Genomic DNA, 16,015 nt, shown 5'->3' on the forward strand with positions numbered 1-16,015 from the left:
ATGTTAAGATCAGAATGACTGGTAGAAGGTGACCTAGGAGTAAATTACTTTGATTTCCAGAAAATGGGTTGGAAAAAAACCATTTACAGCACAAGTAGTTTAGAAAAACTTTCAGAAATGTTGGTTGGAATACAATCTTTGAAATTTGGAAGTTATTAGGGATAAAATACAGGGAGAAAGTGGTTATTTAAAACTTGCACAGAAACCAAACTGTAGTGTTAAAAGATGTAATAATTATAAGGGGCAATATAGCATATTATTCAATCTGTAAAGTTGAATGGAATGCTGCATCTTGAAAAGAGTGTATTAGCATTACATCAGTTGGTGATTAGTGAACTACTTTAGCAAATGAGACTGTGAAAGTGGTAGTGTTTTGGTGTTTGGGCATCAAAATAATGGACAACATCAGAGGTAAAAAGGGTTTAAAATGTTGACTGGAAATGGGAAGTGTGCTTCCTCAGAAACAAGAAATACATTACATAAAATATGAATTTGAGTGTTAAGAAGTCTTTTCTGAAAGTATTAATACAGAGTGTATCCTTTTATGGAAGTGTAACATGGATGATGAACAATATACACAGCAACAGAATGGAAGCTTTTACTACAGACAAGATGAAGTCCAGATGAGTAGATCAACTAACTACAGATGAGTACTGAATCAAACTGGAAATTACAGGGATTTGGATCATGCTGTTCTTATGGATTATGATATATATTGTAGTAAGATGCTCTGCAGGTATATTCTATAGAATTCTTCATCATAAAATAGCTGAGTCTATATTATGGTTAAATCTGTTAGCCAAATTCTAGGAAGATCTCATAATGTAATGCTAATCTGAATTTCACAGTAACTATCAAAAATTAATTTTAACTCAGTTATGTAGTATTTTTCATGTTATTACTGACTCACAAAAAGTCCTAAAAGGAATTCCTACAGGTAAGAATCTATGGATCACACACAGTCTTGGTACATTCATATCATATGAATATGTCTGTATTACCAAATAATATAGAAATGAAAATTATGAAATTCTGAAAATATAATGTAACTAGGTAGATAAAAAAATTACTCACCAAGCGGTAGCAGAACAACACACATATAGAGGTTAAGGAGATTTGTATGCCTTTGGATCCAGTGGCTCCTTCTTCTGGCAAGAGGGTTGAAGGGGAAGGAAAAGGACTGTTAAGGTTTAGGAATTGGGGAGAGTTTGGAAAAGTCACCAAGAACTCTGGGTTCGGGGTTGCTGACCATGTAAATGGTCTGTCTGCTGCTGAACACTATCTCAACCAGCACCCCCCTTGATTGTAACCCTACAATGTCCTTCCTGCTCACCTTAATCAATTGTATACTTACCAATGATTATTTTAGCTGTGAAGGGCAGACATACAAACAGATCATTGGCATGGTCATGGGAACCAGGATGGCTCCTTCCTATGCCAATCTTTCTTGGGTCACTTGGAGGAAGCCTTACTGGGATCCATAAGCCTTCAGGCCCTGGTTTGGTTTAGATACATTGACAACATCTTTGCCAGATTAACTCATAGTGAGGCTGACCTGTTAAAAGTTTTTGGAATTTCCTTGATGTTGACCTCATCCCTATGAAGGGGCAGTTAAACATCTCTGTTTGCAGTAAACTTCTTAAAAAAACAACAGTACTGACATTTTGACAGTTGCATCCTTTCCATCTCAAATGTTCCCTCCCATATAGCCTTGGTATTTGAGGCAAATGTATTTGTTCAGATGCAGAATCTTTACAGTAATACACCACCATTCTCACCTCAGCCTTCACTGGACGTAATTACACCATCAACCTGGTTGAAAAGCAGGTTTCCCAGGCCATCACATCCAATTCTGGTAGTGCTGATTCAACAAAAAACAATTATCCTGCTCTTGAATGTATTAATGTGTTACTTTGACAAGGCTATGAATTCCTAAAATTGTGCCCTGAAATAAGGTCCATTTTGCCCACCACACCTGGAATAGCTTTTTGTGGTCTCCACCCCTCCACAATATCTGCAATATCCTGGTCAAATACAATGCTCCTTCTGCAACCATTTCCCTACTCCGTGGCTCCTACCCCTGTGACCATCCTCACTGTAAGACTAGCCGTATGCGCCTTCCTACCACCACCTATACCAGCCCTGTAAATGGCAAAACATACATTACCAAAGGGAGAGTCCACTGTGGAATGACACTTCATGTACCAGCTGTTATGTAAACACATTTCACCCTTTTATGTTTGTATGACTACTGCGAAGTTATCAGTCAAGATGAATGAACATAGACAGAGACTTTACACTGGCAACAAACAATATCCTGTTGCATGGGATGTTCTACAACTTGACAGTCATGACCAGGTGTCTGTTTCACCACACATGCCATGTGAATTCTTCCCCCAGACACTAGTTCTCATAACTCCACATGTGAGAACTGGAATTGCAATATGTTCTTGGTTCCCACCACCCACCTGGTCCTAATTTACATTAATATCTTTGGTCTCAGAATTTATTCTCAATAAGTATTCCTCTATTCACTCCTGTTTGGTTTCCTATATCTTCCATTTTCTGACCTGTCTATCTTTCCCTGCCCCCCCCCATCTCTACCACTAAGCTTTTCGCTGTTATTAACTCTTGCATAATGTTTTGTCAGTAATCTGTGTATTGTTTATTAACCTGTTTTCCACCTTTAAGCTCTCAGGTTTTCAAATTTTGTCTGGTGTAGTCTCCAACATCCCAAACTCCTCCATTTCGCAAACCTTGCCAATCCTTTTCCTTCATCCCTCTGCAGTTCCCTTCAACCCTTCTGCCAGAAAAAGGCACCACTGGTTCCAACATCTTGCAATTTCCCTAACTTTTATATGTGCATTTTTTTGCTACCACAAAATAAAGTAATTTGGTGAATTAGTTCATGATTTGTGCCTAATATTAAAATATAATAAAATAAATACATGACTACCTACACTGTAAATGAAGCCAAATGTGCTACCTGTAAGATATTTTTTCTGCTATTTCTGGAGCTGGTTTCTTTGTAGTTTGGCACCACACAATGTCCACACCAATCATCAGTCCTATTCCTCTCACATCACCTGTTACCATTACACCAGAGATGTTAACAATATCTTTGTAGTGCAAAAAGAATACAGACTTAGACATAAAACAATTCCACCCTAGAGACATCATGTGAATAATTTTGCACAGCACTGGTAAGTTTCACACTGCAGTACATTCTAATTGTGTTACTACCATGCTTAGAGGGTTATCCTAAAACAGCAATGGGTATGCATTATGAGAAGCTGAGTAGGATGGGTTAAGAGATGGGAGAAGGGTGAGAAAAGAATGAACAGCTGGTGTGAGAATAAAAGAGAGAGTACATGTCAGGTTAAAAGCAGCAGGTGAATAGGAGAGCAATGAAGAGGGGTAGGATAAATAGCAAGAAGTGGCAGTTGGAGGATGAAGGCTGTGAAGGAAGCAGGAGGAAGGAGTATAAAGGAGAAGAAGGGGAAAGAGTGGAAAGGGAAAAACAAATTAAGTTAAAAAACCATACATGTCTCAAAGATATACTTCATTTACACTTGGGATTGAATAAAATTCACACAATATGAAAGACATAAACAAACTACTGCTTTCAAAAACTGCTGCTCATTCTCAGTTACACTATTCAGCTACTTGTATCAAATGCTTCATGCATGAGTACAAATACTTTCAAATAAATAAAGAAAATAGAAACAACTATCGTACCTAGGAGCCTATTATTGTTTATTTTAAGAGCTAAATACTTTAGAAAGAAAATTACATTATGAAGTGCTAGAGCAATATAAACTGAACATTAACATAATTACCAAAACTGAACAATGGCTATGAAATAATGGAATAAAAAAAGTTTCAATTGAGGGCTATATATTGGGTATCAACTTTAACAGTTAATTTTCCATACATGGTGGTATTACTATCTTTGTAAAAGAGCAGATAAATTTCTGTGAGGTCAGTAATTGTTATGAGGGTCATTCAGTATGTCCTTAGAAAATCCAAGAGATGACACTTGTAGTATCAAAGTGGTTTGCCGGTAGTAAGCATCAGGCAATGAGCTTGTGTTTATTTCACAGCATGGAAAAAAGTGAGTTTTGAGAGATGATTGAACACTTCTGTTTAAAAGGCTAAAAACCAAAACAGATCAATGTTGGATGAAGTTCATGACACATCTGCTCCTGGGTTTACAACTGTTTACAGTTGTGTAAATGAGTTTAAATGTAGCCGTACATCCACAAAGGTGAACAGTATTTGGGATGTCTGGTGGAAGTAAGTACCCCAAAATGATTAACAAAATCCATGGTATGGTTTTGAGTGACTGATGAATCAAAGTGCACAAAATAGTTGAGGTCACAGGCATAGCATAGGTACAGTACTTTCAATTTTACACGAAACATTGGGTATGAAAAATTTTCAGCATGATGGCTGCTGAATTTGCTCCCAGTTTAGTTTGATACTGAGACTGTTTCCCCACTTTTACACCAAAATTCTGCCTTGTTTCCACATCAGTAAATAATGTGGATGAAACACAGATACACTAATACATGCAAAAGACTAAGGAAAACTCAAAACAGTGAGTTTTTGAAGGTGAACGGGCTCTGAAGAAGGTGAAGACAATGGAATCGGCTGACAATGTATGGCCATATTTTTTGGGATATACATGGAATCATTTAAGTCAGTTACTTGAAAAAGGGACAAACAATATTTAGAGAGTATGAAACTTCCTGGCAGATTAAAACTGTGTGCCAGACTAAGACTTGAACTCAGGGCCTTTGACTTTTGTGGGCAAGTGCTCTACTGACTGAGCTATCCAAGCAGAACTCACAACCTGGTCTCACAACTTTATTTCCAATAGTACCTCATGTCCTACCTTAAAAACTTCATAGAAGCTCTCCTGCGAAACTTGTAAGACTAGCACTCCCAGAGGAAGGGATGGTGTGGAGATATGGTGTAGCCACAGCCTGGGGGATGTTTCCAGAATGAAATTTTCACTGTGCAGTGGAATGTGCACTGATACAAAACTTCTTGGCAGATTAAAGCTGTGTGGTGGGCTGAGACTTGAACTCACGAGCTTTGCCTTTTGTGGGCAAGTGTTCCACCAACTGAGCCATCCAAGCATGGCCCACAAACCATTCTCACCGTTTTATTTTCGATAGTATCTCATCTCCTACTTTCCAGACACAGCTTCAGCCTGCCAGGAAGTTTCATGTCAGTGCTCGCTCTGCCGCAGAACAAAAATTTCATTCTGGAACTAGAGAGTATTATGCATTGTTTTTGCAGTGGATGAAAGAAGATATCAAGAAAAATTTTCTCATTTGAAAAAGACCCTCTTCTATGATGACAATACACAGCTGAGAACCTGCACAGTTTTGAGGGCCAGAATTATCTAATTAAAATTCAGATTATTGCAACATCCACCACATTTACCAGATTTGGCTCCCAAGGATTTTTTAATTTTCAAATCTGAAAAAATGGCTCACAGATGACAGTTCAGACCAAATGAGGATGCCATCACCCAAACAGAGACCTATTTTGAAGATCTTACAAAATCGTATTTTTTTTTTGAATGGCTTAAAAAAGTTGGAGCAACACCTGAAAAAGAATGTTGAGTTGAAGGGGAATTATGTTGAAAAATAAAAATAAATCCCAGAATAAATTGTTTTTCTATCTTTTTCTAAGGACTTACTGAATGGCCCTTGCACGCTATCCCAACGGAAAATGATTTTGAACTTCCTGTGGCCAAACTAACACAACTTAACCACAATTATTAATGTATACTGAGTGGCAAGTATTAATGTGCCTATTTCTATACTTGAATTACGAGTACAACTGAAGAGACTCAACTTATTTAACATGAAGATATTATTTTATAGTGATTTTAATGTTATTTTTCAAAAGGAAAAATCAGTAACTCTTGTGACTCTTTGATAAATATCATGAAAGCATTTCATTTGTTCCCACAATAACTTATCCAATAAGATCAGCAGTAGATAAAAACTCTTTTTTGATGTATATTACTTCTAGATACAGAGTATTGAGCAACAGTTTTTGTGACAATGAGACACAATTATTGTACATAGATACAGCAAAAATAGTACCCATTGCAAAAATTTAACTGAAAAAGAAGTGAATTTTTTCCAGGAACAGTTGTATAATGGTTACCTTCCTACAAGCTAGGAAAATTCGAAAAAAAAAGGAATCATTATGAATTATATTGACAGTGGGCTGCTGGAGCCAGTGGGAGGCAGTGCAAACTGAAGTTGCTGTGGGGACATGAATTGGGAGGGGGTAACAGGATGGAGGAAGGGGAAACTGTTGGTTGGGGGAAGGGTGTGGGGATAGTGGACTACGGGGGATTGAAATCAGGATAATTACAGGAGCAGATGATTTGTTGCAAGGGTAACTCCCATCCATGTAGTTCAGGGGAGCTAGTGGTGGAGGGAAGGTTTTGAGATGACCTGGGTTGTGGAGCAGCCATTGAAGTTGAGGATGTTATGCTCAGCTGCAAGACCAAGGTGCAAGTACACCCACCCAGCACTTTCTAATACAGTTCTGTCAGAGTCTTATCCTACCCCATCTGAGACTGGGCCACCAATGAAAGTAGTCATGTCATATACAAACTCTGCTGCAGATACTGCACAGCTTTTTATGCTGGTGTGACTACCAAACAACTATCAATGAGGATGAATCGCAACTGCCAAACTGTTGCAAAGAACAAAGTTGACCACAACATGCAGCTGAGCATAACATGCTGAATTTCAATAGCTGCTTGCAACCCAAGGCATCTGGGTCCCCTCCTCTACTACCAGCTTCTCTGAACTATGCAGATGTGAGTTATCCTTGCAACATATTTCTTCTCCTGTAATCAACCTGGCCTCAATCTTCAATGACCCAAAGTCTTCACAACCTCCACCCAACAGTCTCCCCTTCTTCCATCCTGTCACCCCCTCGCAATTCACATCCTCATATTGCCTTCAGTGTATATCATGCCCCAGTGGCTCCAACAACTGTGTAACACATGTATAGCCTGTGCACCTGTCATGCCTTCCTCTCTTTTTCCTAGCTGGAAAACAAGCTGTCCACCTCTAAGCTGCTAGCTGCACCCAACCCCTCCCCCTGCACCTGCCTCTCTCTCCCTACACTCCTTGTTGATGATTTAATGTTTCGTATTTCTGGTGACTGATCTCCTTTACCTTTAGAGTGTTTACACTCCATAAAATTATCATAAACATGACTAATCTGAGATATAATAATTTTTATTTCTGCTATTATTTTGAGAAATGCTTACCAATATGCTTGTGCTTTTTCTTAAGTGTCAGGAGTTCTTCTTTTAGCAGTTTTCCAGTCATAGTTGCATTGTGGAGTAGATGTTCTTCCTCTATTACACAGAGAACTGAAAGTCCGATTGTTGCTGCCACTGGACCGCATCTGTACTGTGAATGAAGGTCTTTTTACTTGCTTAAACTATTAAGAACAACATATTTCACTATCAACTGGATTAGAATTGGCAGTCATTATAGCTTCAGAAGTTTTTGTGGTATTAATCTTATCTGCAGCAATGATGCAGTAGTAACATCTAAATCCACATTGCGAGTCATTATATGGTGCACAAATTAGGGTACCTTGTGCTGCTACTAGTTGTTTCCTTTCCTGTTCCATTCACAAATATGAGTATAGAAGGGAAAAACATCTGTTTATATACCTCCATACAAACCACAGTATATCTTATCTTTGTGATCCTTCAGTAAAATGTGCAGCAGAGGCATAGACTCATTCTGCAGTCATGCTTCAAATGCTGGTTCTCTAAATTTTCTCAATGCAAAGAACATTGTTCTCAATTGAGGGATTCCCATTAGAGTTCCCGAAGCATCTCCATAATACTTGCGTGTTGCTTGAACCTGCTGGTAACAAATCTAGTGGCTCACCTTTGAATTGGTTTGAAGTCATCCTTTAATCTGACCTGATATAGATCTCAAACACTTGAGCATTACTCAAAAATGGGGAGCACTAATATTCTGTATGTGGTGTCCTTTAAGAATGAGCTGCACTTCCCCAAAATTCTCTCAATAATCAATCTGAACTCGACAGTTCACCTTCCCTACTACCACCCTTATGTATTCATTCCACTTCATACTTTGCAACATTATGCCTAGATAATTAATGAACATGACTGTATCAAGCAATACATTACCAATGCTGTATTTTAACATTACAAGTTTGTTTTCTTGCTCACCACCACTAACTTACACTTTTCTATATTTAGAGCAAGCTGCCATTCATCACACCAACTAGAAATTCTGTCTAAGGCATCTTGTATCTGTCTCCAATCACTCATTGATGATGCCTTCCCATACACCACAGTGTCATCAGCAAACAGCTGCAGACTACTGCTCATTCTGTTCATCAGATCATTTATGTATATAGAGAATAAGAGTGATCCTATCACATTTCCCTGGAGCACTTATGACAATACCTATATCTCCAAAGAACAATCAACATCAAGGACAACATAATGGGTTCTATTACTTAAGAAGTCTTCAAGCGATTCACACATCTTGAAAACTATTCTGTGTGCTAGGACCTTAACAGTCTGCAGTGGGGCACCATGTCAAATACTTTCTGCACATAAACCTTACTAGCATCAACATATGTTCACTACATATTCATGAAGACTTGCAGTGTGTCATTTCAGTTTCCCACATTTCCATAAACTGTAGTAACATGATTTTAAAAAAATAAACATATCTAAAAGACAGATGATGATATAGCAACTCAGAGAATTTTTCAGGCAGAAAATTTTGCACTGTTGTCTGTGAAATAACACTGCAGTTATGTGAAGTAAGAAAAATAATCACAAAAAATAGAGATGTTTGTATTCAGATACATAATAAACTATTTTAGCACAAATAAATTATTAAAAAACTCTTAGAGTTGATCCATTCAATATGAAAACTCCTAAAATAATTTTCAGTTACTTTCTTACTACTACAAGAGTCTCAAACACTTCAGAAGCATACACTGTACCATCCAAGAAGAAAGGGATGATGATCTTTGACATGGATCTCCCTGAAGTCTCATTAAGTTGGGGCACTAGTGACATTGTTGTGTATTCCCACACAAGTAACGTACATGCACAGAGAGGACTGTCAATATTTTAAGTTTATTGCTTTTGTTTTTATGGGACTGTCTTAGTGACAGCTTTCCAGTATATCTGATCACTCTTTTTGCAACTTCAGCAGTCAGTTTATAAGCATTTTTGCTGCTCTATCCTATATGAGAATTCAGTATGATAAATGTAGATGAATTCTACATCTACATCTATATCTGTACTCTACAAACCACCATGAAGTGCATGGTTGAGGGGAAGTCCCATCGTACCAGTTATCAGGGTTTCTTCCCATTCCATTCATGTACAGAGCACAGGAAGAATGATTGTTTGAATGCCTCTGTTTGAATTATTCTAATATTGTCCTCGTGATCCCCATGTGAGTGATACATAGGGAGTTGTAGTATATTCCTAGAGCTGTCATTTAAAGCTTGTTCTCGAAACTTAGTTTGTACACTTTCTCTAATTAGCTTACGCCTTTCTTCAAGAGTCTGCCAATTCAGTTTCTTCAGCATCTCAGTAACACTTTCCCATGGATCAGACAAACCAGTGACCATCCATGCTGTCCTTCTCTGTATGTATTCAATAGCCCCTGTTAGTCCTATCTGGTATGGATCTCACACGTTTGAGAAATATTCTAGAACTGATTGCACGAGTGATTTGTAAGCAACCTCCTTTGTAGACTAATTGCACTTCCTTAGTACTTACCAACAAATCGAAGTGTACTACCTGCCTTACCCACAACTGATCCTATGTGATCATTCCATTTCATATCCCTAAAAATCTTACATCCAGGTATTTGTGTAAGTTGGTCAATTCAAATTGTAACTCATTGATATTATACTTATAGGATACTGTTTTTTGTTTTGTGAAATGCATAGTTTTACATTTCTGACCATTTAAAGCAAGTTGCCAATCTTCACACCACTTTGAAATCTTACCAAGATCTGATTGAATATTTATGAAGCTTCTTTCAGATAGTATTTCATTATAGATAACTGCATCATCTGCAAAAAGTCTCAGGTTACTATTAATATTGTCCACAAGGTCATTAATGTACATGGTTAGCAAGGGACCCAACATACTTCCCTGGGAGCATCCAAAGTTACTTCTACATGTGACTATGATTCTCCACCCAAGATAACATGCTGCATCCTCTCTACCAAAAAAACCTCAACCTAGTCACAAATTTCACTTGATACACCATACCAGTGAACTTTTGACAACAAATGTAGGTGTGTTACTCAGTTAAATGCTTTTCAGAAATTAAGAAATATTGCGTCTACCTGATTGTCTTGGTCCAAAGCTTTCAGTATGACATGTGAGAAAAGTTTGAGTTGGGTTTGATGTGATCGATGTTCCATAGTTCACCTTTGATATTATATCTGCGTCAACTGTCTGGAATGATTTCTTCATTAAGAATACACTGCTACTTGCTTTGAACTTTTTTACTTTCAACTTCCATTACTAATGTGTCCTGAAGTCTTATGTCTAGTTTCTCTTTGCAAGTATTTATATGTAAGTTGTTTTATTTTATTTTGGAGATTGTTTTCACTTAGATAATCATTTGCTTTTTCTGTGTCCTTGATAGCTCTTACTTCTAAATCATTTATTGAGCTAATACTTACAATGAATGATGTATATTCTGCATACATGATTACATTTTCTTTTAATGATATTGCCATATCATTCATGTACAGTATAAACAGTAGTAGGCCAAATCTCAGACTTTTTGCCACATCATACTTTACCACTTGAAAACACTTGAAAATCATAATAAAAAATTATAAAACCCTATCACATGCTGTTGAAAAGATACTGTCAAGTGAGTGTTGTTTCTCACAAATTATAAACTTTGAACAGAATAGTTAAGACTGTTTCATCACAGGCAATGATTTCCAGACAACTCACCCCACAATATCTAAGAACATTAACAATAATTCTTTGTAGATAAAATTAAAAAACTATAAATATTACTTACATTTGCTTTTAAACAACCAGCAATCTTATGTGATGTTATTACAGCAGCAAAAGGATGACCATTTCCAATAGGTTTACCAATGGTAATAATATCAGGTACTACACCAAGCGCTTGGAAAGCCCAGTAATGACTTCCACTTCTTCCCATGCCAGTTTGTATCTCATCTGCTATAATCAAGCCTCCATTCTCATGAATGTAGCTGTGGAAATAGAAGTAGATAAATTACTGATGTAAGGCCTTGATAATGATATTCAAGAAGAACCATTTCAAACTGATTCGTATTTACTCATAATGCAAAAGAAGTAATTGGAAAAATAATACAGATACAAAAAGTTTTGGATAAAGAGATCCAGAAGCAAGCAAGATTCTTGGGTGTATAACTAGAACCAGAAGTAACAATTCAATTTAGTAAATGACACACAATTTACATAACTGTGATAAGGTTGGTTGGTTTGGGGAGTAAAGGGACCAAACTACCGTGTCATCAGTCCTAGTAATAAGGAAAGAGGGATTTATTTTATTCATCCACTTGCAGACTCATCACGTATATATTGTCCCCATCCCCTTTTCCACCCCTTACACATGCACCCCCCCCCATCCCCCCCCACACACACACACTCAGAGAGAGAGAGAGAGAAAGAAAGAGAGAGAGAGAGAGAGAGACAGAGACAGAGAGAGAGAGAGAGAGAGAGAGAAAATTCTGTTCCACAGACCCCTGCACAGGCAAGAACTGTTGAGGACAAGTAACAAGTTAGGGAACGTATTAACAAAGCTATCCTCAACCCACATGGTGGCTTAAACACCATAATGCTTAATGAATTTTGCTCCTACTAGGAGCAGTTTGAAAACCCCCTCTCTCCCCCTCCAAGATATTTTTTTTTGGGGGGGGGGGGGGGGAGGGCCCTATAGCTGAATGTGGTATCCAAAGCACAATTTAAGTTCATGTTTTTTACTTACCGAAAGCACTGACAGGGAATAAAAAGAAGAGATAAATGATAGAAAAAATCCTAGCACCATTCAGGGATCAGACCTTCACACCTTTGGATTTATGATTTGGTAGGGAATAAATGAAGTGATAAATGACAGAAAAAATCCTTGTACCATTCAGGGATCAAACCTCTATACCTTTTGATTTGTAGTTTGGCACTTACCCACTCAGCTGCAAAACCTCACAAGTAAAGTATGATGTGTGTATGTATATAATGACATGAACATTATAAATTACTTATGTTTAACTCTTATTAGTGGTCCCAGGCATCTTACAGTTTACGATAAATTTTGGATCTAGAAATGACAAGTAAGAAAGCGAGAATGTAGAGCAAAACAATTTGCAAAATACATATATCTCCAGCACATCCTTTATGAAAACATTAAATTATAAAACAAACTGTACCATTTGCTTCACACACACAAAATTTAACAATTTGAAGAATCAAAGATTAATGCTAATAGTAATAGTAAACAAACAAGAAAACAGAAAATAAAGTACATAAACGCGAGAATATTTTTAGTGTGGTAAACATTTTGTGCATGGGATTTGTAAAATATAACTTGTTACATTTATAATGCATCACATGAGGAATAAATTGTGAATATTTATCATTCAAGCAAGTTTGTCTTTACATATTTACTAACAAAATAAATGGTGAGAATCAGCAAAAAATAGAGGAAATATTAATTAAAGCACCATTTTATTCTGATGGAGAATTTCTGACAAAGTAGGTTGTCTAAATGACTCAGCTTGTCATATTTTGTGCACAGTTGATAGTTGAATGTATGCTATGGAACACGGGTCACATTTAATGCTTCTGTAATTGTACTGTTAGTCATCTGAGCTGAAAGACATACTTTGTTGGTGGTATGGAATTTTTTGAATTTTAAGTGAGATAAATTGATGCTACAGCATTCAGCTTAAGACATGTTAGTGCAGAAAATGTCACAAATTCAGATGCATTAAAAAAAAACTGTGCATTTCACACATAAGCTGACTTCTGTGTTATCCTTTGTGTGAGACCATACGTACCAGATAGGTCCTACTTGAAATTATAGATTCTCATATTATATTATTTATCTTGTCAAGGGATGTGTGTACCATGACATACCGTCTTTTCTATGATTCACAAGTACCACATAAAATTTGCACTCTAGCTTTGATTGTAAACAACATTTGTGCTTTTTAGAACTTTTGGCAGATATTCTGATTCCTGATTCATACAGTCATTGCCGCCCCCCCCCCCCCCCTACACACACACACACACACATACATTTGATTTTTATTTATGTAATTAAAATGGAACTATATTTATGATATGTCTAGCATTTATTACTGGTGGTCTGTAAACTGTCAGTCTCACTAAATAGTGTATTTCTCAATTGTCTGTAAAGGCGCAGCCTGCAAAAGACCTGTTCAATATAATATATTTATTAAACAACAGGGCTTGGGAAATTTCAGTGATTTTTGTATATATAGGCACTAGCCCTTTTCTGTTGCTGATTCTATAAGTCTGAACTACAAAATTTCACACAAATACAACTGAAACTAGTGGCAGCCTTATAAACATCCTATATATTTTTAGCATGTTCCTGTTGATTGGAAGTGCTCTAGCATGTCCCTGTTCATCAAAAGTGCAAGAAAGGTAACTATGACAGCATCAGCAACTGATCATGTAGTCACATATGTGCACAGTAAAAAGTGTGATGTAGCTGTAAAAGATCTTGGATTGTCAGATCATTTCTGCCAAACAATAATAGTAAAATCAGGAACTGAAAAAAAATCTATAAACTACAAACTTAAAAATTGGGATGAAGTGTACAGAGAAATAAAAGTAAATGGGAAATTCTCTACATCCTCAATATTATTGAAACTAAACTTTGAAATTACAGTTTCAGAAGTACCTACATAAGTAGCAACATCTCACAAAATTCGATTGATAACAACTAGTATTAGAAATTCATCCAAGTTCTTAAGTATCTCAGTTCCATGAAAAAGTCATAAGAGTTAAATTTTTAATATAGGATAAAAATATTTATAGAAGGGAGCTGATTGCTGCCAAAAAGTCAAAATAATATAAAGCAGAGACAATGAAAGCAAAACAGTTGGGGATGTTCTTAAACAGAGAAAAGAGGGAAGCAAACAAAAATATAATACAAATAAGTACAGGACAGAGATAAAGTAATAAATGATTCACACCAGTTAGAAACTTTGTGAATGAGCTCTTTCCAATTATTGCAAGAGGAATTGCAACATAAAGTCCCCAAAACAAATACAACATCTGTAAATGATTATGTAGCTTATTAAGTATGATATTTTTACCAACACAGTGCATGAAGTCAGTAAAACTGTACAAAATGTAAATAATAAAAAGTTATGAGATTTAGATGGAGTATCAATCTGTGTGCTGAAACAGTCCATACAGAGTACACAAGCTCCCTTAATAAACATAATAAATAAGTGTTCACATCAGGCAGCTTGCCAGGGGCAAGAGATGTGACTCTTCTAAAGGAAGGTAATGCAGAAGACTTAGAAAGCTACAGGCCCATTTCTATGCTGATATTATTCTCAAAAATGAATGAATCAGTTATTTAAAAAAAGATTAAGCAATTATCTTTGTAGATACAACCTTCTATGTGAATTACAGTCAGTTCTGATGTGACAGACGTACAGAATCAGCAATAATACAGTTCACAAAACTGATGATTGACACTTTTGATAGCAATGAGTGAGTCACAGTCATAGTATCAGATCTTTCTAAGGGTTCTGATACCATTGATCATAAGATTTTACTAACTAAGCTAAAATCATTAGGAATAAGAAGCGTAGCTAACAACTAGTTCAAACTGCACATAGCAAATAGGGTTAAAGATAACAAAAACCTCAAATAAAGCTAAACTTTTAGTGGAACACTTATCAGAACCAAAATATATTTTAATTTCTGATGTCACTGAGGACCCACAATGAGCATAAATTACAGAATTTTGAAGAAAAAACAAGAGGGGGGGTTCCAGATCACAATAATTATTTATTTTTAATTCCGGTAACTGGTTGGTAGTCACAGTAACTCTGTGTACTGGTGGGTGGCTCTTCATGTCATCAAAACCTCTGGTCTGAAGATGGTCATCATATGATGCAAAATTGGTACTGCAATTAAAAATAAATAATTTATTGTGACCTGGACAGTCTTTCTGTTTAAACAAAATGCATTAACGTGGGAGTTCCTCAAGAGAACTTATGTGCAGTTCATGATATACATCAATGACTATTTCAATATTGTTAATCATTAGGAACAAAATTTCTTTGCTGATGACACCAATATGACAGTCACTGAGAAAATGAGAAGTCCTTGCAGAGAAATCAGATGAACCACTGAATGAAGTTTATAACAGGTCAGTACATTCAGAGAGTCAGTATCTAATAAAGGTGCATAAATGTAAAGAAAACAAATTCCATGAAATGTAATTGGAAGAAGGAAAGTAACCATTTTAAATTACATGTCGATGGTACCTCTGTACACTGTGTAACAAACACACCAATTATAGGAATTAATAGTGATTCTCAGTTGAAGTGGTGTGAACATACAGATATAATGCCATCAGAATGTTATGCCCTTTGTAATGGAAAGATCAAAGCCAGGACCCAGTGCCATATGAGAGTTCCTGCAGCCACAGTCAATTACCTATTGATACAGCAACACTCTGATACTGTGCCACTCCCACTCTGACCTGTTTCCACATGAGAACAGCCCAGACTGTTGTAACAAACACATTGTCCAGCCAAGCAGCTCATCAAGATGGCAGGGTACTGTTATGAATCCTGCTATGTCAGTTACCACTGTGAGCTTCACAACATTCTACTGGCACAATCGTAATCAGTACAGCAGGGCTATGCTGTGCCAGATGATGCT

The 16,015-nt window shown here is 36.7% G+C and overlaps 1 protein-coding gene across 2 annotated transcripts in view; it reads right to left on the reverse strand.

The window, feature by feature from the left end:
• LOC124612563 (5-phosphohydroxy-L-lysine phospho-lyase-like) overlaps positions 1–16,015 on the reverse strand; it is a 294,771-nt gene that overhangs the window by 39,146 nt on the left and 239,610 nt on the right. The window contains exons 7-9 of one of the 2 annotated variants that reach the window (XM_047140842.1): positions 11,115–11,313; positions 7,316–7,460; positions 2,987–3,086 (exon numbers count right to left, since the gene is read on the reverse strand). In XM_047140842.1, the coding sequence (XP_046996798.1) occupies positions 2,987–3,086; positions 7,316–7,460; positions 11,115–11,313 (444 nt within the window). Of the gene's footprint in view, positions 1–2,960; positions 3,087–7,315; positions 7,461–11,114; positions 11,314–16,015 lie in introns of both variants that reach the window. The other variant, XM_047140852.1, reaches the window with a different exon arrangement.

The sequence above is a fragment of the Schistocerca americana genome, chromosome 1, assembly GCF_021461395.2.
Source record: "Schistocerca americana isolate TAMUIC-IGC-003095 chromosome 1, iqSchAmer2.1, whole genome shotgun sequence".
In the NCBI taxonomy this organism is placed as follows: domain Eukaryota; kingdom Metazoa; phylum Arthropoda; class Insecta; order Orthoptera; family Acrididae; genus Schistocerca; species Schistocerca americana.